Genomic DNA, 23029 nt, shown 5'->3' on the forward strand with positions numbered 1-23029 from the left:
AAATGTAGTAAATAAAAAAGTGAATAAACAATTTATACTTGGTAGTTTATAAAAGATGAGCCATTTATAATGTGTCTCATATCTAAACCACTATAATTGATAATATACTTTAATATTTAGCCATATATCCCCAACTATTTCTGAGAGCAAAGAAGAACCAAGATTAGCAATAATTAATTAATAACTAAAGAAGTGCAAAGTATATATATTATATATATCCAACATACTCATTGTAGACTAGAAAATCCAAGCACAATTGTCAGTGTGCCAAGACATATGTGTGCCTTCTGTTAGTTTGGTTTCAATTAGTTTTAAATAAAAGGTAAATTTTACTTAAAGCAACTAAAGCAGGCTGTTATGCTCTCTGGACCCAATCACAATAAAAAAATTATCTGGAAGTCATTATCCTTCCTAAAATGATCGTGATAGGATTTTGTAGCATATTATATTCTTATGTTCTCATATGTGGAGGCCTCAATTCTTTTTCTATGTGTACTAGTACTGGGTTACTGGGGCTTGAACTCATGGCCTGAGAGCTCTCCCTTAGCTTTTTCCTCAAAAGCTGGAAATGTATAATGTGAGCCATAGCTCTACTTCCAGCTTTTTTGGTGGTCCATTGGAAATAAAGTATTTAAGAGTCTCAAGAACTTGCTTACTTGGAATGGCTTTGGACCACAATCCTCAGATCCTGAGTAGCTCGGATTGCTGGTGTGAGCCACCCACACTTGGCTACATTTACTCTATTCTTAACATTATTATATCATTTGGAAAACAGCCTGGAATAGAGCAGAGAATGAGGGTCACATTGTGACTTTGAATTGAGATCCTATGAAGAAAAGAAATCTCTAAAAAGAATTAATAGGGCTGGGAGTTTAGTCTAGTGGTACAGTACTTGCCTAGCATGCACCAAGTCCTGGCCGGGTTCTAGTCCTTGGTACCACATACATAGAAAAAAATCCAGAAGTGGTGCTGTGGCTCAAGTAGTAGAGCTCTAGCATTGAGAAAGCCCAAGGACAATGCTCAGGCTCTGAGTTCAAGCCCAAGAACATGCAAAAAAAAAAAAAACCAAAGGGATTAATGGAGCCCTTATTTTATATATTCCTCTTTCCTCCAACATATATTTGTTGCTCCCAGTGTCATCATATTTCCCTACACCATTCCTTGCTAAAAGCTGTGCTCCTATTGAGATTGAATAGAACAATTACTTGGCACTATTGAAAAGCACTACAACATTTCTTTTACCTGGTAAGAAAACCAGAGAATCTGAAAGTCTGTTTATTCAAACAATGTATTTAAAAATAAATAACTTTACAAATCTGAGCTTGTGGTATAATTGTTAATAAACCCTATAAAAGGGAGAGTGATGTGGTAGCTTACAAGGGTTAGGGTTAGGGTTAGGGTTAGATTAGGCCACCTGGGTATCAACATCAGTATTGTGGACAGAATGGAGGAAGCTGTACTCCCATGGTAGGCATCAGCAAACATGTTGTGATGGTGAAGGTTATGGGAAAGGAAGCAAGACAAGATGATTTCTCTCCTTTAGAGATCTCGGGGAATACACAGGTCCACCCACAGATTGCTATGAGGTCAACCAGATTCTGACTGAAAGAGGGAGGCAATGCATGTGCTCCGGAGTTCATGTGCTGCCTTTTGTGCTTCTGCAAAGAGCCAGGAATGTCCATCTAATGACATTTCTGTTGTTTAAACCAGGTGCCAATGATTCATGCCTGTAATCCTAACTACTCAGGAGGCTGAGATCAGAAGATCACAGTTCAAACCCAGTCCAGGTAGAAAGTCTTCAAGATTTTCTTCAAGACTCCATCTCCAATTAAGCAGCAAAGCAGATGCACTTAGAGGTACAGCTTGCGTGGCAGAGTCCCAATGATCAAAAAGCCAAGTAAGTGATAGAGAACTTGAGCTCTTGAGTTCAAGCCCCAATAGCCTGCCCCCACCACTACTACCATCATCACAAACATAATGAAGAACAAGAAGGAGGAGGAGGAGGAAGAAGAGGAAGGAGAGCAGGAGGAGGAGGAGAAGGAAAAGAAGAAGGAGAGGCAGTGGTAGCAGCTGCTAATATCAAGGACAAGTTTTGTTAGAAGTGGTACTGAAGGGCAAACATCCACAAAAACAACCAAAGTTACCCAAGCCATTCCTGCTTGAAATTTAATGAAACAAAAAATGCTTCAAGTAATATTTTAAGGTATCATATAATAATTCCAAGGCCTTTAGTTCCTAAAATCATAATACTCTTGTATTTCCAGCAATCAGGAATCTGAGGCAGGAGGATGACAACGTAGGCTACACAGTGAGAACCTGCTACAAAAGAAAGAAAAAAACAAAAGCACACAAATGAAAGAGAAGAAAATCAGACACAGATTTTGATATTATTTTTTGATATAAAATGGAAATGTCTACTGTAGGGCATTAAAATAAAGAAAATACATTGTCAAAATCATTTTTGATATAAAATGGAAATGTTTACTGTGGGGCATTAAAATAAAGAAAATAAGTCATCAAAATAATAAATGGGATAGATCGTTTTTGGACACTTACTGAAGTCCATGGCATGTTGACAATGCAACAAATGAAGAAGGATTTCCTCGGATCTGGCCTTGGTAGTAACAGTGCTCTCCTCCCTGAAATAGAAACAGAAGACATAAGCCTTTGCCACCCACTGGGAGAATCTGCCTTGCCCTTTCACGGGTTCTGTTCATATTGCAGCTCCATATGAAAGATCTGTTTAGGATTTCATTATTCTGATTAGTATTACCAATCAGTTCTAACAGAATTGTTCATAAACATTCCTTGTGAACTGACTAGAAATCAAAAGACAGGGACATAAACACTGACTTAGCTTTGCTCTTACGTACCTGCAATGAGAGGAAGAAAGAAACAGATATTTAAATACTCACATGGCCCTTTGCATTTGAGAAATTTTAAATCTTCATTTTTCATTCATTCATTCATTCCTTTTCTTCCTCCCTTCTTTGCTTCTTCCCTCCCCCTCTTTCATAATTGAAAATTCTTGTTTTGAGAGATTCAACCCCGAGTAACAGAAACAAAACAATGTTTTCATATGGAGGTATCACTAATCCCAATGGAGAAAAAAATGAGTTTTTATAGTGTTTGCATCTAAATCTGAGCACCAAATAGACAAATTTATGCTATTCTTTTGTCAAACCAGTAATTACTTTACTAGTAAGCAGTCTAGGGATAGAGTCTGACATGAAGAGAGACACATTTCCTTAGAATAATGGGTAGGGGAAAGGACCCAGTAAATTGTTTGCTTTCTTACACTGAGTGCAAGTCAGTGTGATTCCGAGGCCAGCAGCCCTAAGGCCATCAGGAACTTGGACAATCTCTGGCCAGATCACAGACTTACTGCAGCAAAATCTGCATTTCAGCAAGGCTAGGTAATTCATATGCACATTGAAATGTGAGGAACTATGCTCTGAATGATCTTTTCCCATTCTTCCTGTACTCTATCCCTTCAGTTGCTAAAGGCTTCTCATTAAATTGACTCACTAGTATAGGGCAACCTGTTGGTTTAAAAACTGAATCCACTTAAAATATTCAATGCTTGTCAAAAAGAAGGAAGAGGACCAGGTGGAAGACAATAGTCTTTATGAAAGTTCCAAGCAAAACAGTTTGACATGAAGCTATTGTTGCTGCTGACATAATTCCACAGAAACTTGTGACTTAGCTTTGGAGAGTAAGTAGAGAGTAGGGCCATATGATATACAATGCAAGCTATGACACTGCCACCCTGCCTCATACTCAGATGGTTCACTGGGCACCATGAATGAAAGGCTGTACTTAGATTTAATGGAGAAGATAGAGTGATCCTTCACAAGGAACTGAGTCTAGAAAGTTATGGGTATTTGAGGAAAGAAATAAATCCTAGATAAGCCAGGATATAGACTGTATAAAGAGAGTTGATTCAATTTAAATCTTAAAAGCCTGAATTACCATCTTATTTACCTTTTAAACTGCGTGATCTCAAGAAAGTTATAGAATCTACTAGTTTCTCAGTTTCCTTATCAACAAAATGGGGAAAATGATCTCATAGGGTTTCTATAGGGATTAAAAAAGCGCACATACACAGAGGCATAAAACATTTGGAATACTGCTTGTGAGTAGTATTTGCTATTATTATAATTATTTTATGTCAGCCAGACATCAGGGGCTCATGCCTACAATCCTGAATATGAAGTTGTGATTGGAGGATTATGGTTTGAAGTTAGCTTGGGTATAAATGTCCAAAGATTTTCCAATTAGGCAGCATAAGAACTGGATTGAAGGTGTGATCTAAGTAGTAGAGCATTATCTGTGAGCACAAAAGAGGAAACAGGAACTCAAAGCCATAAATTCAAGCCCTGGTACCAACACAAACATACAAACATAACAATGATTGTGTGTCAATTACTGTTTATATACACAATTTATATACACAATTACTGTTATATACACAATTACTGTTTATATACACAATTTATATACACAATCACATTAAATCCTCATATCAGTCCTAAAAGAAATATTATTATCCTATTTTATACAGAAAGTATATTCATAGTTTTAGTACCTTCCATTGGACTGTTATGTGGTGAATGCTCTATGATTCTAAATGCATGAGATAATATTATGATTAGGATGAGGCTAACTTCCTGGACTCATTTGACTGGCTAGAAATCAACACACTAGCTTTGAACTGGCCAGACAGGAAAGTTCATCAGTCAATGAGATTGCCTTGTCAGAGATAGACTGCACAATGATGAAATAAACCAGATCTTCTCTCTCAGAGGTCTAAGACTATAGAAAACAGCAATACATAAAAATAGGAGAAACAAAGAAAGTAAACACACAAGAAACAAAGAAGATAATCCTAAGAATTATGTAATCAGATCAGGGAAACAAAGGAAGTCAGCAGTGAATATAGAGAGGTTATATAAGTTATTAAAGTTTTTGTAAGTTTTTGCCATGTCGTAGTAATTAAAACAAAAAATCATTTTAAAAACATTCCTCCATTATATTAGGGAATGTTAGATAATAGAAAACAATATTTCACTAATTTTTGATTCAGAAAAATAGGAATCAATCCAGAAACAGCATATGATCAGAACCCATCTGCACAAAAGCCTAACACTGCGAAGGCAGATCAGAGCTCAGTGTGGCTGAATCATTACTAAATGTTTCCATGACACTCCAGGAGAAGCATAAACACCAAAGGGGAAAAAAGTCTCCTCAGTTCCAGCTACTCTAATTTTCAGACCCAGTTGCTACTATACATAGCTCTTTTAAATAATAATAGAAATTTATTTTTGTTACAATATAGTTTTCAGATATTATTTGCCATTAATCAAAATTTATTTCAACTAAGAAGTAATAAAAATGTTTTTCTTTTAAAATATCTGGAATTGTTTTAGTCAAAGATGCTCCAGTTTTATAAGCTATAATTAAAATAAATGTAATTAATTTTCTATTTTAAGTAGTTATTTTACTTTATCATTAAATTATACATACTTGCAGCAAAAAAGAATTTAGAGTGTACATGGTGAAGAGTAACAACAGACCCTTTATGTATGGTTGTGCAGACTGAAGTTCCTTCCTAAAAGAAAAACATTTTGACAGATTTTGTACAGCATATCAAGAATACATCATGCATGCATAATGCACACATGCATGCATATTGCACACAGGCATGCATATACAAACATCCTTTTAGGTGTGCCAATTGTTTTATCCTGTGTACCATTATATCCCCTTTGATTGGTTTCCCCCTTAAATCAAACTCTGGCACTTTTCTTTATCAATACCTCATTCTTGAATGGTGGCATAAGATTCCATCATAGATGTAAATCACAATGCATTTATACCATCCTATACTAATGGACAGTGAGAAAATCTAACTTTGCCATTAACCATACCCCTTATATGTATTTACATGCACACGAGTCAGTGTATATGTAGAATTACCCAATGTGGATCTTTTGGACGGGGTCAAAGAACAAATGCCTTTTAAACTGTAACAAGTATTAAAGGGATAAATATAATTGAACTTTTTTGCAATGTGTCTTAAAATATATATTGTAATTGAAGAGAATTAGTTAATTTTTAAATTATGTATTTTAATAAAGGTCACAGACTTAAGCCAACTTCTTTCCAATCCTTTACCAGGTATAAAGCATCTCCACATCTTTCTATAACTTTTCAGGATTCAGATACTTTAAGGAAGTAACTACCATATTTGATAATATAAGACATATTGAAGGAAAAAAGGAAAGTCAGCACAGCCTAACAGAAATAGGCTCTTTATCTGGCTGCCAATCATAGCTTTATTCTTTATTGCTTCTTTTGTTCCAGAAATAAAACTATTGTCCTTAAAACTTTGCTCACACTGTTTGATGCAATAACATAGTCATAAGAATTATGGTCATAAATGTTTATTTTCAGCTAATTAGATGGCTATAACTAAGAGATCTACCTCTATTTAAAAAACTCCAGCTATATAATAATTTGTGTGATTAGTTATTAATCTTCTCAGTAGAAAAAAGAAGCTTACTGCCATTTTATTGCATTTTATAGAAGTCAAATAATCATTTACTTACAGAGTCAATGTCATATCATACTTTTATTAGACAGCCAACATTATTCAGAAGAAAAAAAAGAATTATATGAGATGATAACACAGAAGGAAGTACACAGTGTGGACTGTAAAATGAAGTAACTCACAAAAGAGAACAGTACCAGGGTGTCATCATCTCTAGCTCTCCATCCAGATTCTTCCAGGAAAATTCAAGTACTTTTCAGCTCCAAGACAGGCCAGGGTGACATTCTCTAAAAAGTTTAGGTTCTCTTCTCCTCACACACTTACCCTCCTCTAGAGGTATATATATATATTTGCCAGTCTTGAACTCAGGGCCTGAGCACTGTCCTTGGACTTTCTCAAGGCTAGAGCTCTACCACTTGCGCCTCAGCACCACTCCTGGCTTTTTTCTATGTATGTGGTACTGAGGAATTGAACCCGGGTCTTTATGCATGCTAGGCAAGCACTCTACCACTAGGCCAAACTCCCAGCCCCATAGGTTCATATTTTTAAATCTATACTACATTTCTTTCTACTTTCACTTCCATTTTCACTCCTTCAATCAAGCAGACTGTAGGTGCTACTGTAAAAGAAGCACATTAGCGCAATCTGGGTTTACATCCCCAAACGTTCTTTTGAAGAGAATTCCTGAAACTTCAGTTCGTGTCAATAAAATAGGCATAATATCCACTCAAACTGCAACACCAGGGAATGCAGCATTCCTAAAGATAACACACTGAAGTCCCTTGTCAACTTTTCTGTAGAGAGGGGGGATACAGTAAGGCAGTATATCCTGAGTGAGGGATGCTACAGTGTCTTTTAAGCAATAATTTTCATTAAGACTAGTAGCAATTCAGAAGTCAGATGTGGTGAGCATGCTGGGACAAAAGAATCTCTAGTTTGAGGCCAGTTTGGTCAGTCAGCAAACCCCTGACACCAAAATAAAAAAAAAAGAAAAAGAAAAAAACCCAAACATTAATAATGTAATAATTTAGGCCATGAGTTTATAATGCAAATTCTAAATGTCTGTTACATTAAACTCTTCCATAAGGCCTCCAAATCTGCATTTTAGCAAACACTTTATTTTTAAATTTCCTGAATTAATAGAATTACCTGGGCAGATTTTAAAAAATCCCAGTGGGCAAGCCATCTCCCCAAACCAATCCTATCATTATTCTTGGGATGTGGTGCAGGCATCAGTATTTTTCAGTAAAGGTAAGTAGTCATTCAAAAATCTATGCAATACGTTATTTGGGTGCTGAAAATTGAACCCAGGAGCTGGAGCTATATGCACATGTTCTGTCCCTTAGATCTATCCCTAGGCTATATTGTCTCAATATTCATTAGTGAGCATTTAGGACTTGCAGCAATTATAAAGAAAAAATAAAGCATTTTAAAAACTAACAAAAATGTAGCTGATAATAAGAGATGCATTTTATTGAAAAAATACATGTATTCTATCAGATAAAATAGATAAAACATTATTGTAGCAAAATTTTGTACATGACTACAATGTTCCTGATTATAATTAATAAAAGTGTTAACAAAAGAGATAATGTCATTAGAAGATGGTGAATATTTCAAAATACTGGGGCCATAACTTTTTAATGAGTTTCTGATTTAAAAAATAAAAGAAGAAGAAAAAATATCCCACCAGGGATACAGCAAGCTCAAAATCTATTCTTACTGTTCTGCATGAGTTTTTCCTTCTATTGATTTCCCCTGGGTGGCATCATTTGTGGAAAACAAAGTGAAAAGTATCTTATGGTGGTTCTCAGAGTTATAGCTCATAAGTGCCCTCACATGCTCAATTGTTCACATCTTTTTGAGATGCCACACAGTTCCAAAAGTTATGATATTGATATACTCCCTCTTTCAGACATAGACTCAGGCACCTCTAGCCTGATTGTTTCTACATAGCTTATAACAAATTTTTTTCTGTATTATTTTCCTAGGACTGATGCAACAAATTACCAAAAACTGGGTGGGCTCAAAACAACAGAAATTTATCTCTCATATTTTAGGAAATCAGAGGGCTGAACTCAAAGTGTTGGCCAGGCCATGCTTCCTCTGAAAGCTCTAGGGAGAAAACAAACTAAATTCCCTTGCCTCCTCCTAATCTCTAGTGATCACCATTAAACCTGGTGTTGTTTGGTTTGCAGATGCTTCTCTCAGATATCTGCCTGAGTCTTCATGAAAGTTCTATGTGTCTCCCCACATTCAAAGGATTCAGAGGATGTGCCTCCCTCTTCAAAGGATACCAGTTATTAAATTTAAGAACATCCCTCAATCTGGCATGACCTCATCTTCACTTGAGTTATCTGAAAAGATTTTGTTTCCAAGTAAGGTCATACTTGCAAGCTTGGTCATACTTTGCATGCATTTTGTGGAAATACTATTCAATATAATTTCTCATCTCTTTAAATATGGCTAGTTTTGTTATTAAATTAATCCAAAGACTTTGCTTCTAAGAAGCATGCCTCTGAGTTATAACCTAGGGACTTCTTCCATTGATCTAGCAGGATTAATATCTTTTTTTTTTTTTTTTGCTAGTCCCGGGGCTTGAACTCAGGGCCTTGAGTTCTGTCTTGGGGCTTCTTCAAGGCTACAGCACTACCACTTGAGCCACAGCACCACTTCTGGCTTTTCTATGAGGTATGTAAAGCAAAGGAATTAAACCCAGGTCTTCATGCATGCTAGGCAAATACTCTAACACTAGGCCAAATTCCTGGTCCCAGATTAACTTATATCTTGTTTAGTTGTAGCTAGCCATTCTACTTCCCCATAACTTCTTTAAAATACTCATTATTTTTACACATGTAATGTGGCAAATCAAACCTTTCATTCTATTATCAAGTCAAACAGATCCCCTAATTGCTTATTTTCAACACAGAATACTCAAGAGAAATTATTTTTCATCTGTCAGGTTATCATTACGCCTCCACTATTATAACAAAATGTCTAATCAGGCTACTGAAAAAAAATTGTTTCCCACAAAGTGCTCCTCGGCAACAAATTACTGTAATGCAGAGAGGGTACTTATCAGGTTCTCTGAATGTAGTTCTAAATTGGGAGAAGGGAAAATCAATGTGAACCACATACACTAGCTATAAAATTATAAACTCCCGAAATTACAACTTTCCAGGAAACCATTACATCATTGTACCTTTTTACAAATAATGAAATTTAATTGTTACTCTATAGATTTTTAACATAAGAGATTTATATTGCCTACAATCTTATTCTATAATTGATTTTAATATGAATAAGAAAAATCGAATTAATCATATGATAGTTACACATACACCTAAGAAAACATATTTAAAAATACAGGAAGAATAAGAATTTTGTAGGTGTTTTATTATCAAAAAAAGTGAGGGGCTGGGAGTTTGGCCTAGTGGTAGAGTGCTTGCCTATCATGCACGAAGACCTGGGTTCGATTCCTCAGTACCACATACATAGAAAAAAAGCCAGAAGTGGTGCGGAGGCTCAAGTGATAGAGTGCTAGCCTTGAGCAAAATAAAGTCCAAGGACAATGCTCAGACTCTGTGCTCAAGCCCAGGACTGGCAAAAAAGAAAAAGAAAAAAAAAGTGAGGAAACAAAAGCAAATTGCTTTTCCTCCATTTTTATTTTGAATTTTTTTAGGGGGTGAGGTCTGGTCCTGAAGCTTGAACTCAGGGCTTCAGCATTGCGTTCAGTTTTGCAATAACATACACACACACACAAACACACACACACTCTGTGTGTCAGTTTTCATATACTACATTTATATTAGCTTTACTACTGTTTTTTACTACTGCTTTTATTTTTCTAGTTTTTATTTTTTAGTTATTCACTGGAAAGCAAGTATTTTTTTCTGATTAAAATAAAAACTAGTTTACTACAACTCCAAAAAAATAGGCTGTGATTGTGTGTAAATGTGTGTATACTTCAAGTTAAAATGTATCAAAAACAATACTCTACAACCTCCTATTAGATTGTAATTACTCTCATAATAGTTTGCACTGATTTCAAAACAGAAATTGCAACAGTATATATACAGTGATGTTAAATAAATAAGAGGTTAGTTTTAGTTTTATAATTAGAATTAAAATAGAAAACACTCTATCACAAACTAATTAATTAGTTCTGTACATAGAAATTCTGCTAGTTAGTGCTACTTTGATCTTTAAGTTTACCCGAGAATGTCTTTTAAGTCTGAGGATAACATATTGAGTATTAACAGATGAAATAATTCTTTATACACTTGATTGAGGGGAGAGCAATATCATATCAGCAAGAAATAAAGAATCCTTTCTACACAAATAAGGCTTAGGAGCAGAACTCATGCTGAGAGCAGCTGTCACTTTTCATTTTTCTCTTACTCCCAGCACTAGTATGCCTGACCTGTATCAACTGGTAATGGGCCAGTATATTTTTTTCAGGCTACGGAGTTAAGCCTATGTGTGATCTTTACAATGCCATTAAGAGAGCTGATACATTATACATGATGATGGGCCTAGAGCAACCTTACTTCAGTCCCAAAGGAAAGTAACACTTACTTAAATCCCCAAAGACTTTGTTTCTTTAAAATGCAAAGAGAAAGAAATCATGAAATCTGAGACCTTCCTGAAACCACACACTGATTACAGTATGGTAGAGGAGCATATGTCTGCATGAGCCTGCCAGGGGAAAATGCATGTACCATCAAGCTCTTAGAGGAGACACTGACTGAAAATGCATGTACCATCAAGCTCTTAGAGGAGACACTGACTATGGGAATATGCACAGGCCCCGTGGCAGACAAAAAGTAGTTAGGTAATGTACCTAGAATAACTAATGCTACATGGGAGAGAGAAGCAAATATTTTCTCATGTTTCTCATTTGATGTAGTTCTTTTATTCTTGTCCTGTGGGGGAGGAGAGTGTAGGTTGAGAAGGGGGGGGAGGGAGGGGAGAAAGGGAAGAAGAAAAGAATAGAATGGGTATATTTTTAAATTTTTATTATCCTGAAATAGGTTTACAAAAGGATTTCCATCAACAAAGCAGCTTATAAATATAAGGAGTCTTGGGAAGGGAGTTTGGCCTAGTGGTAGAGTGCTTGCCTAGCATGCACCAAGACCAGGTTTGATTCCTTGGTACCACATACATAGAAAAAAGCTGGAAGTGATGCTGAGGCTCAAGTGGTAGAATTTTAGCCTTGATAAAGTCCAAGGACAGTGCTCAGTCCCTGAGCTGAAGCCCAGGTCTGGCAAAAAATTTTAAAAAAATACAAGGAGTCTTGTTCAGTGTCACATCGTTCAACATTCTTGGCCTTCCTTCCCAACCCACCTGCTTCCTCATTCTTCTTAATTTTGTATTATAAGCCTTGAATGTTTGACTACATTCTTCCTCTCTCCTTAGGGAATAGTTTAAAACACTCTGCAAAGGGTTCAATTACATCTCTTCTGTTCTCTCAGCAAGATGATGATATACTTTGGTTTAGTGACTCTTGTCCATAAAAATGTCACATTTTCTCCAGATGTAAATACTTAGGTCTAAGACAGGTCCAAGAACAGAGCCATGTGTTTGTCATGTGTAAGACATATTTCAAACTGCAGTAGTTTTGAAACCACAGTCGTCCCCGCATAATGAACAATATACAATCCAATTTCTACGCAGAACAAAGAAAGGCTAAAAATAGCCCCAAGAGAAAATGGTTTAAAAGAAAATCCGACATGCTTTGAAGGCATACAGTATTCTTTTAGAATAATGGAAATTTGGGGCCAGGAGTTTGGCCTAGTTGTAGAATGCTTGCTTAGCATGCATGAAGACCTGAGTTCAATTCCTCAGTACTACATACATAGAAAAAGCTGGAAATGGTGTTGTGGCTCAAGTGGTAGAACTCTAGTCTTGAGAAAACCCAAGGACAGTGCCCAGTCCATAAGTTCAAGCCCCAAGACTGGCAAAAAAAAGAGAATAGAATAATAGAAATTTTGTACTGGAAAAACTGAGAATCACCTGGTCTAAACTACTACATATTCAAGTTATGGCTTACTAAATAAATAGTTGCAAAAGAAGATGTAATTGCAAATCACAAGTTATCTAAATGGTCATTAAAATATTTGTAATCTAAGCCAGGTGAAGTGGCTCACACCTGCAATCCTAGCTACTAAGGAGGCTGAGATCTGAGGATCACAGTTCAAAGCCAGCCTGGGCACTAAAGAACATGAGACTCTTATCTCCAGTTAAACACTAGAAAACCAGAAGTGGCACTGTGGCTCCAGTAGCCTTGAGCTGAGGAGCTCAGGGACAGTGCCCAGGCCGAGTTCAAGCCCCACAACCGACAAAAACAATCACAAAATATCCCTTTGCTATTATGATTGGTTCCATTGATTCTTTAGAGTATGGATAGGTAAATTTATATTTCTAACATAAAACTTCCTGACTTCAAATTCTTGGGTGCTTTAATTCAATTTTCCATTTTCAGTTTACTCATCTATAAAATGAATGTACTGAGAGATTCGAACACTAATAAATGTGGAGCACACATATCCATTAGTGCCAACCAAATTGTAAACACCATATCTGTGTTTATTATTATCCCAACAATTACTGGTACTTTTCTTTCCATCCTTTGTGGTAGACCACCTTGAACACCTTGAGAATGTAATAATTATTGATCTGTAAAAATAAAAAGTTTTAGCTGGGTGCTACTGGTTCACACCTGTAAACCTAGGCTAATATCTGAGGATCATAGTTTGAAGCCAGCTAGAGCAGGACTATCCATGAGATTCTTATCTCCAATTAATTACCCCCCTCCAAAAAAGAAAAAACCTGGAAGCGGAACTGTGGCTCAAATGGTAGAATATTAGCCTTGAGCCAAAAAAGCTGAGGGATAGCACTTAGGCTGAGCTTAAGTCCCATAACTGACAGTCAGACATGCAGGCTGACAGACAGGCAAATAGACAGAGAGACAGACCCAGACGCAGACCCAGACAGAGAGACAGAAAGACAGAGAAAATAATGTAAAATTGGAACACAGAAAGTCATTCCATTTTTTAAATGCCATTAACTGGAGAAAATAAGCTACAAGTAGTCTTATTAAGGAAACACAATAAATTTCTACTTGTAAGTGAAGTGTCTAAGTCTTCTGAGTAACTAGTGTTAAACTTCTGGTAACAAAGATAAGACTGTCCTGGATTCTGGGTTATAGAACAAAAGGGAAAAGCTTAATCTTTCTATAGGATAGCACTGTGTGGTGATTATAAGTGAATGAGCTCCCTGGCTCTCATACCTTCACCATCAAAATTGTGTTTTGCAATGTTTATTGCAGCACTATTTACCACGGTGAAGATATGCAGCCATCTCAAATGCACCTCAGTAGATGACTGGATCAAGATTAGGTACTTATACATAATGAAATTCTATGCTGCCATTAGAAAGAATGACATTGCCCCATTTGTAAGGAAATAGAAAGACTTGGAAAAAAATCATATTAAGTGAAGTAAGCCAGACCCAAAGGAACATAGGCTCCATGGTTTCCCTCATTTGTCATAATTAGTACATATCTAGGACTCTCCTAACAAAGGATTACAATAGCTCAAAACCTAGGTACATAAGATGATATAGGATGAGACTAAATGAAAGGGTCTCTAGGATATGGAAACAAGAGCTTTATCTTGTGTGATTGTTGTTCTTAATGTTCTGTTATTTCTCTTCTCTTTTTTGCCCTTTGGTTAATCTCATATTGTTACTGTAATCTGACTTTGTTACCTGGTATATTGTATATATGTTTATTTATTTGAAATAGGAAAGGGAAGGGGGAAAACAAAATGATTGGTAGGGGTGGGGTGAGAGAAACGGGGACAAAAAACATGAGAAGGGGTATCAATGTGTGAGACAAGTAATGTACCTACTACCTGGCAAATGTAACTGTAACCCTCTATACATTACCCCGACAATAAAAAATAAAATTAAAAAGAGTGAAAGAAGTTGATAGTTTGGAGTTGGTTTATGAATAGATGGAGTTTTGTAAATTATACCTGTAAACTTGAAAATTTTAATACATAGATAAGGTTTTAAAATGTGAAAAAATGTGTTTTGTCTAGCTACAGTTTTGCTCTGGACTTAAAATATTTTTGTGAAAATATTATGGATTTGGAAATAATGAAAAACTGAGTCCTCCTCCTTATTCAATTTGAAAGTTAACAAATTTTTAAATGGACAGCTCAAATCCACAAGACCCGAAAGACAAGGTTTCCAGTGCTAGCTCTATTTTTAATTAGTGAGTCATCTCTAAATAACAAGATCCTAGAACTCAATCCCACTATTATCCCTGAAACTTAATTCAATAATTCATCAAATTGCCATAAGATTCAATCTATTTTACATTTGTTTGTGGTTTTTTAAAGTCTAGATGCCATTCTTTTTTTTTTTTTTTTTGCCAGTCCTGGGCTTGGGTTCAGGGCCTGAGCACTGTCCTTCGACTTTCTCACGGCTTAGCACTCTACCACTTGAGCCTCAGCTTTTTTCTATGTATGTGGTACCGAGGAATCAAATCTGGGTCTTCATGCATGCTAGGCAAGCACTCTATCACTAGGCCAAACTCCCGGCTGTAGATGCCATTCTTATAAAATATTTTTATCATGAAGTTTAATAAAATAATGTCAGCAATTAAGTGTTAACAAAAATCACTACAATATAATAAAATTTAAACTGGGCATCAAGGTGCATACCTGTAACCCCAACACTCAGAATGCTAAGGATCAAGTGTTTGAGGCCAGACTGGACTACATAGCAGGACTATGTCTCAAAATCAATAAATAAATAACAAGAATAATAATGGAATTTAGAGCAGATATAACTACAGCTAACAACTAAATGTCTATGTATGAAGAGGATGTGCTGACATATTTTAAAATCATTCTATTTTTGTTACCAGCACTGGTGAGGTTTCAGGGAAGAAAGAAAGAAAAATGAATCTATATTCCATGAAACCAGAAGTCACTTCAGTTTATGGTATATAAACTGTAACTCAATAAAGATGTGCAAAAAGAGAGAGACACAGAAATATCTCCAGTTGCCATAACAACTGAAGACCCCCCCAACTAACCTGAGAGTCATTGAATGACACTGCTTATCAACCAATCTTAATGTGTAATCCCTGGGTTTTTTTTTTAAACTTGGATAGAGGCCTCCTCATCTCAATAAAGGCTGAACCTTAAATTTGAAATCTGATGACAAAATGAGGAGCTTACATGAAAACTTACTTAAATATAAGATCCTTAAAAAAAAATCCTTCCTAAAGTCATCTTCCTAAGGTACGTGACTCAGTGATGGGCTAGGTGACTAAGTATTACCCAAATGTCTATCTAAGCGACAGAATTTAAGACATAATGTTTCTGAACTATAAGACATTGATGTAGATTAGAAAGGCATGTGGGAAAATAAACACTGCTACTGAATTGCTCTTAAAGAAAACAAACAAACAAAATAGAAAATCCTTAGAATAGATTACTTGGCAGTAGTGGCTGTTTCTTGCATTACATCTCAAAGACAGCCTCCAAAACAAGACAAGCCACTTGAAAAAAAAAAAAAAAAAAAAGACACATCTCTACCACAGAAGATTCCTCACTGCTGGAATGGTACAGAAGGCTCAGTACTAATGCATGCAGCAAAATTTCCTGCACATCAAAGCCTGGTTTTCCTTTTCTTCTTAATCACTTACTGTTCTTCTTTTATAGAAAGAACAAAGATTCCATATAGTAATACACTTTTGAAAATCAAAAAGAAACTCAATACCCAGGATAGGCAAAAGTAGATTAACTCCTGGGTATATCTTTTTTGGCTTCAAGAAAAATATACACGAGATTCTCTGAATGTATAATTATTGTATAATTATTGTATACATTCTCTGAATGTATAATTTATTGTCTGGGGGCCAAAAATGAAACAATTCAAGTGTTTCTTTGCAATAAAATTTAAGAAAAATCAGTTCCAAACTTACATTTGGTTCCTGTCATTTTTACAAAGAAGTAGAGTAAGCAGAGTGAGGTTACTAAATAATAACTTGCATGTTAGATAAAATAAATTCTGTTACTAATAATAATTGAGAACATCTTTTACTCAAGAAAGGAGTGATGTTTTTTCTATCAATTAAAAAAAACCTTGAAAAATATACTACTGTCCTCTTTCTAATACATTGTGTATTTCTGAATTATGGTAATGTTAGATACCACTTTCCTTGTAGGGAAATCTCTCAAAAAATCTTCAATACAATTTGAGATTACAAGCAATTTCTTATTGATGTTGTTCAAGCTCAAGTAAACTATGAAGTTCTAGAAACATCTGTTGTCCTCAGGGCCACCATATTTAAATTTTTCTAAGTGATTTCTTATAGCTGTCCTTCAGTATTATTTTTCTGGTTCCTGGCACATTCATTGTGGAATATAAAATGATTAAATCAGTATATCAAAGGGGATCTCTTTTTAATGAGCTAGAAATCTGACTTAAAAAAATAAGTGCAAAGGCATTTAGATACTCTGCTAGTGACACAGGTATCCAGAGAAAGAGGATGTTGTGCCAGGTTAGAAATCTTGCCTGGAGCTTCAACCCCATAGAGGGAAGATAGATTTGCCTTAAAGAGATTTTCAAGGGAAATTTTATATATTTCATCTGAATAAAGTTTTCTAGATTTACAATAATCTCTCTCATCGTTCAGTAGACATTTTCTTCTCTGGTACTGGCTCTCCAGCATACAGCACTCTTTACATTTACCTGTTTCTAGACTTCAACCTTGCGCCACATGCCTTTGTATTTAGAGCTATCCTTCTATTGCAATATAAGCATCATTAAGACTTCGAGACAATGAGCATCAAATGCACCCAATTCAATGAGTAATAACCAGCAAATGCCAACCCAATGCCAATAGTAAACAGTGGGTTTCTCTTCACAAACTCAAGACAAGTTTTGGACAAGAATAAGTCTCTTGCTTTTTGCTCATGGGGAAACCATTCAAATACCATGATGTGACAAAACTACTCAAATGCATACCAAATTTTGAGAGAAACACCTAAAGATCTTTAAACCATTATGTCAGCTAAATGATTAGTGGCTCTAATGTATAATTGTCAGAAATCTCCAAAATGAAATTGATTTTTAAATTTTTAAATTTTTTTTTATTGCCAGGGTAATGTATAGAGGGGTTACAGTTACATTCGCCAGCTTAGTAGGTGCATTACTTCTCACACATTGATACCCCTTCTTATGTTTTTTCCCCATTTTCCTTTCCTACCCTTCCCAATAATCTTGAAAATTGATTTTTATATAAAAATAACAAATAAAATACAGCTGATTCATAGATATGCTTGTATGAATGTCCTATTTTAGGTCATATGGAATATAGGATAAATAGTATGGTATAGAGTTGGATAACCTAGATTTAAATAATTGTTCAATTATCCCTCCTTACTTTGTACAAGCTAGGTGCCTCAGCTTCTAAAAGTAAGATAATAGTTCTGTTTATAATCAGAGAATGAAATACAAATTTGTGTGCCTACAAATCTCTACATCATTTAGCAATAAATGTTAGTTGTTATCACTATTAGAATTATCAAACTGAGCCTACATAAGCTGAAATTTCAACTAGCCAGAATAGAATTGGCAATTTTTGAGTTCTTGGACAAACTAACTATAAAACAGCAAACTGTGTGATTTAGATTCTGTTGCTACTACTCATTTTCTTCACTATTTTTATTGCAATTAATAGAAGGGTTACATTATATTCACTAGATAGAAGTTGCATTACTTAACAGTCATTGCTACCCCTTCTCATGTTTTTCTGCCCATTTCCCTCCCTGACCCCTTCCTCTCATCTTGTTTTTCCCCCTTCCCTACTCTATTTCAAATAAACAAATAAACACATATCAGATAGCGACTACTCTTAAATTCTAATTTCTCTTGTCTTCAAATCCAAAGCCATAGCTCTCTAGCACCAAATAAAAATTACATTCCAAGGCATTTTGATTAGCCTTTACCTAAAATTTTTCAAACATATAAAAGTTCTCCCTAAAGGGATGGATAAATTTTAAAATTTAATCTTCTTTCTCTCTCTTTTCTTTGTTTTCCTTTCTCTGGTTTTCTCATCTTCTTTCTCTATCTCTCATTGTCCCCCTCCCAATCTCCTTTTCTTCCCTTTTTCCTTTATCTTTCATTATTTTTTTTACTTCGCTTGCCCTTTGCTTCTTCCTTTCATTATGCTAGGGTCTTCTGCTTTCTTGGTAAGCATTCTACAGCTTGAGCCATGGTCTGAGTTCTTTTTCCTTTAGTTAGTTTTCAGGCAGGGTTCATCCTTTTTGCCTACTGCCAACCTTGAATCTAAAATAGGTTCTGCCTAGCTGGGATTAAGGAAGCTCAGTTTTTGAGTAAGTATCCCTAACATATTTTGCACACACTGGCCTGTAATCAGGATCATCCCATTTCGAAATCTGTTGGAACTGTAGACATGTACTACCATGCCATGTCCCATAACTTAGCCTTTAACTGACCAACACAATGCAAATGACACCTGAAATTAAATATATATTACTAAAGGAGCAAAAAGTATGTGTAGTTTTCTACACAAACTTATCTTTATAATGACTGGAAGGGGTTTTTAAAATATTTTAATAGAACTTTAAAATTGGGGCTATGCATACCTAAATGATCAGGATAATAGTATTACCACGGGTGTCTTTTAATTCTATTTCCTGAGTGAGAAGCAGAAAATAGTTCTCAGTTTTCTTTCCATTCCTATTTTCTCCTGTTTTACTAAAAAAAGCCCTCACTAAAATTTACACACACAAAAAAGCACTCTATTTTTATTGAGGCTTGAAAGACCCTGCAGATAATATAAAATGTTATGTTAAATTGTAATCCATAAGATTTACTTCAGTTTGCTCTAAATATAAAATTTCAATCAACACAAATCCATACTGAGAAACTGAATATGATAAGCAATCTAGTTTCTTCATCATATAAACTGCAAGAAGAAGTAAAAGAGAAAGATAACACCGGGTATGGTCGTTCACGCCTGTAATCCTAGCTACTCAGGAGGCTGAGATCTGAGGATTGAGGTTCACAGTCAGCCCAGGCTGACTCTTATCTCCAATTAACCACTAGAAAACAGGAAGTAAGGCAATGGCTCAAGGGGTAGGGTGGTAGTCTTGAGCTGAAGGACTAGGGATAACACCCAGGCCCAGAGTTTAATCCCCCCCCCCAAAAAAAAAGAAAGAAAGAAAGAGAAAAAGAAAGAAAGATAAAATTTAAAGTTAATTTAAAAACAGATACAGTCAAACTTAAAATGTAGGGACACAACTTTGGTGATTAAACTACAAACAATATTCTAGAAATATTCCCATAAAAGTGGGGACCATAAGGATGAACCAATGAAACAGCAAAATTCACCAGACAATATGTTGGAACTGAACTTTACAACTTGGGAGGAGGTATGGGGAGGGAAAGTAGGAGAAAAACATGGGAAGGGATAACAATGTTTAAGAAGTAATGTACTCACTACCTTACAAATATAACATCAATATATACAAATATATACATCACCCTGATGATAAAATAAAAAGAAAGAGAAAGATGGGGGAGGGAGGGAGGGAGGAAGGGAGGAAGGAAGGGAGAATAAGAGAAAGAAAGAAAGAAAGAAAGAGAAAGAGAGAAAGAAAAAGGAAGGAAGGAAGGAAAAGGAAGGAAGGAAGGAAAAAGAAAGAAAAAGAGGCAAGGCTTAGGATATAGAAGCAAAGATTCTATGGTTCTGTGGGTGGAGGTTTTAGTGTTGGTAATTCATCAGCTCATCCACTGTTTTATGTGCATGTCTGTGTCCATGTTATATTTCATAATTGAAATGTGTTGTGCTTTTATTTTTCACAAATAAAGAATCCATGATATCTGGGTATGGTGGTGTGTTGGAGACCGACTATGGGGTCAGGGACCTTGGACCCGCACAATTGAGTACACAAGGAAGTAAGCTCTTATCATGATTTTGGGCTGTGTCAATCACTTCTCATTTAACCTATTTGAGACTTGATAGCCTCTCATTTAACCTATTTGAGACTTGATACTGTTTGTACAAGTGTAGCCCCTGGCAGTTCCCTAGTTTAAAGAAGTGTATTTAAGGTCAGAACTTGAAATAAACTGGGCTACAGTCTTGGGCTACAGGCTTCTTAAGCTGTGGCTGCTGATATGGGCTGTAGCCCTCCTGAACCCCACCTATTTGTTTCTCTTTAATTTTTTCCTAATCCCTGCCCCCTATTTCAGGAATCCCAATTTGCTGCCGGCTGGCTCCGGCAGTGGTATATACCTTTAGTCCCAGTACTCCAAAGGATGAGGCACAAGGATGATGAGCTCAACAACAGCCAAGGCTACATAGCAAGGCCTGTGTCAAAAAAAAAGCTGGGTGCCAGTGGCCCCTGCCTGTAATCCTAGGTACTCAGGAGACTGAGATCTGAGGATAGTGGTTCAAAGCCAGCCTGGGTAGAAAAATCCCTATGAGACTCACTGTGACTCAAGTGGTAGAATGCTAAAGCTAGCCTTGAGCTCAAAGAAGCTCAAGGACAGAGCCTAGGCCCTGCATTAATGACTGACAAAAAAGAAAAAGAAAAAAAAAGCAGATCCATTTATCCATTTAATGGATTGATTTCTAACTACTGTTTAAGTATAACATAGTAATTTTGATAATAATTTACCTCCCTTGAAGGTATACATATGTGTGTGTGTGAACACACAAATGTGATCACACACACACACACACACACACATTCTTAAAAGTTTAGCTTTGTGTTCATGTACTACTTCATTTACCTCTGTTCCAAGAAAAGATCAACTTTAAAAACAAGTCAACACCTTATAATGCCCTTAAGAAAGACATGATAGACTGTGTTGTCTTAAAATTCACATGCTGAACTCTTAGCCCTCAGCACCTCAGGATGTAATTGCATTTGAAGGCCCAGAGAGCATCAGGAGGGCCTAGCAGAGGAAAAAAAAGTTAGCGACCACAGATTGGTGAGTCAGATTCATAGATTCAGTATTTCCAATGTGGCTGCTAGGGGTATGGTGGGGTGGGGAGAAGAGGGAGGGAGGGCACCCAGAGAAGAATTTGAAGTTTTTTTTTAATTAACTGGAAAGAAATGGAGGTAATGATAATTTAAAGAGATCTGTTCCATTACATAAATCCTATTAAACACAACTCTGGTAATTCCTATACTGTAATTAAAAATGAAGGTTTCTTCAAAAGTGAGTGATAATCTTCCTTGTTAAATTACAAAACAGTTAAAGAACCTCTAAACTGCATATTGGAAGTATCATTGAAAATTAGAATTATGATCAATAGTATTTAAAAGATTTTCAAAACTTTTAAATTTCCTTTTAAAACTTACTTTGATTTCCACAGTCTTGCCCCCATGTCCAATGTATCTTTCTACATAATCAGAGGACAGCAGGTCACTGCAACAATAAAAAGAAATGATGGTTAAAGGGATATAATTCAGTGGGAGTGCACCTACCTGTTTAGGATGCTATTTTGTAAGCTAGACCCGTAGCTCTGCAAAATAATAATAATAATAATAATAATAATAATAATAATAACAGCTCTGAAAATAAGATACATCTGAAAGTTGAGATCAAGTTCATGCATATCAGCTTAACAACTCTTTAGCCTGGATTGTAAAATCCAGTACTGTATCCCTTAAAGGATATGGTATTGAAATGACAATATGATACCTGCTATTGAGGCTTAGCAGTTGATAATGCCAATTGAGCTATTAGTGCTAAGAACTACTATTAACACACTATTCTTTTCAAGACATGTTATTCTTAGTTTTTACTTTTTTAATTTTTTTTTTTTGGTTGGTCATGAGGTTTGAACTCTGGCCAAAACTAGTGCTCTACCAATTGAGCCACAGTGCCACTTCCAGTTTTCTGGTGGTTAACTGGAGATGAGTCTAATGGATTTTTGTGCCCGGCTGGCTTAGTACCTCAATAGTTAGTACCTAACTATTCAGCCTTCTGAATAGTTAGGATTACAGGCATGAGCCACCGGTGTACATCTTTATTTTTTTTTTATCAAAAAGGTTTATTTGGTTATCATATCTTAACATTTCATTATGTGTTATTTTTACATAACAAAACACTACTTAAAATTTTTTTTTAGGGGCCGGGAGTTTGGCCTAGTGGTAGAGTGCTTGCCTAGCATGCAGGAAGACCGGGGTTCGATTCCTTGGTACCACATACATGGGAAAAAAAAGCGGGGAGTGGTGCTGAGGCTCAAGTGATAGAGTTCTAGCCTTGAGAAAGTCCAAGGACAGGGCTCAGGCCCTGAGCTAAAGCCCAGAACTGACAAAAAAAAAATTTAAAAGAAGGAAAGTTAAATGAGAATAAAGGTAACCCCAATATTTAAAAATAATCCTATAAATGGAATAGTATTAGAAATGTATA

The 23029-nt window shown here is 35.8% G+C and overlaps 1 protein-coding gene across 1 annotated transcript in view; it reads right to left on the minus strand.

Annotated features, from left to right (window-relative positions):
• Adam22 (ADAM metallopeptidase domain 22) overlaps window positions 1-23029 on the minus strand; it is a 178577-nt gene that overhangs the window by 70426 nt on the left and 85122 nt on the right. The window contains exons 3-4 of the mRNA XM_090332220.1: window positions 21973-22039; window positions 2557-2639 (exon numbers count right to left, since the gene is read on the minus strand). Coding sequence (XP_090188346.1) covers window positions 2557-2639; window positions 21973-22039 — 150 coding nt within the window. The remainder of the gene's footprint in view (window positions 1-2556; window positions 2640-21972; window positions 22040-23029) is intronic.

This window comes from Megascapheus bottae, chromosome 5, assembly GCF_031878675.1.
Source record: "Megascapheus bottae isolate mThoBot1 chromosome 5, mThoBot2.hap1, whole genome shotgun sequence".
Lineage (NCBI taxonomy): Eukaryota > Metazoa > Chordata > Mammalia > Rodentia > Geomyidae > Megascapheus > Megascapheus bottae.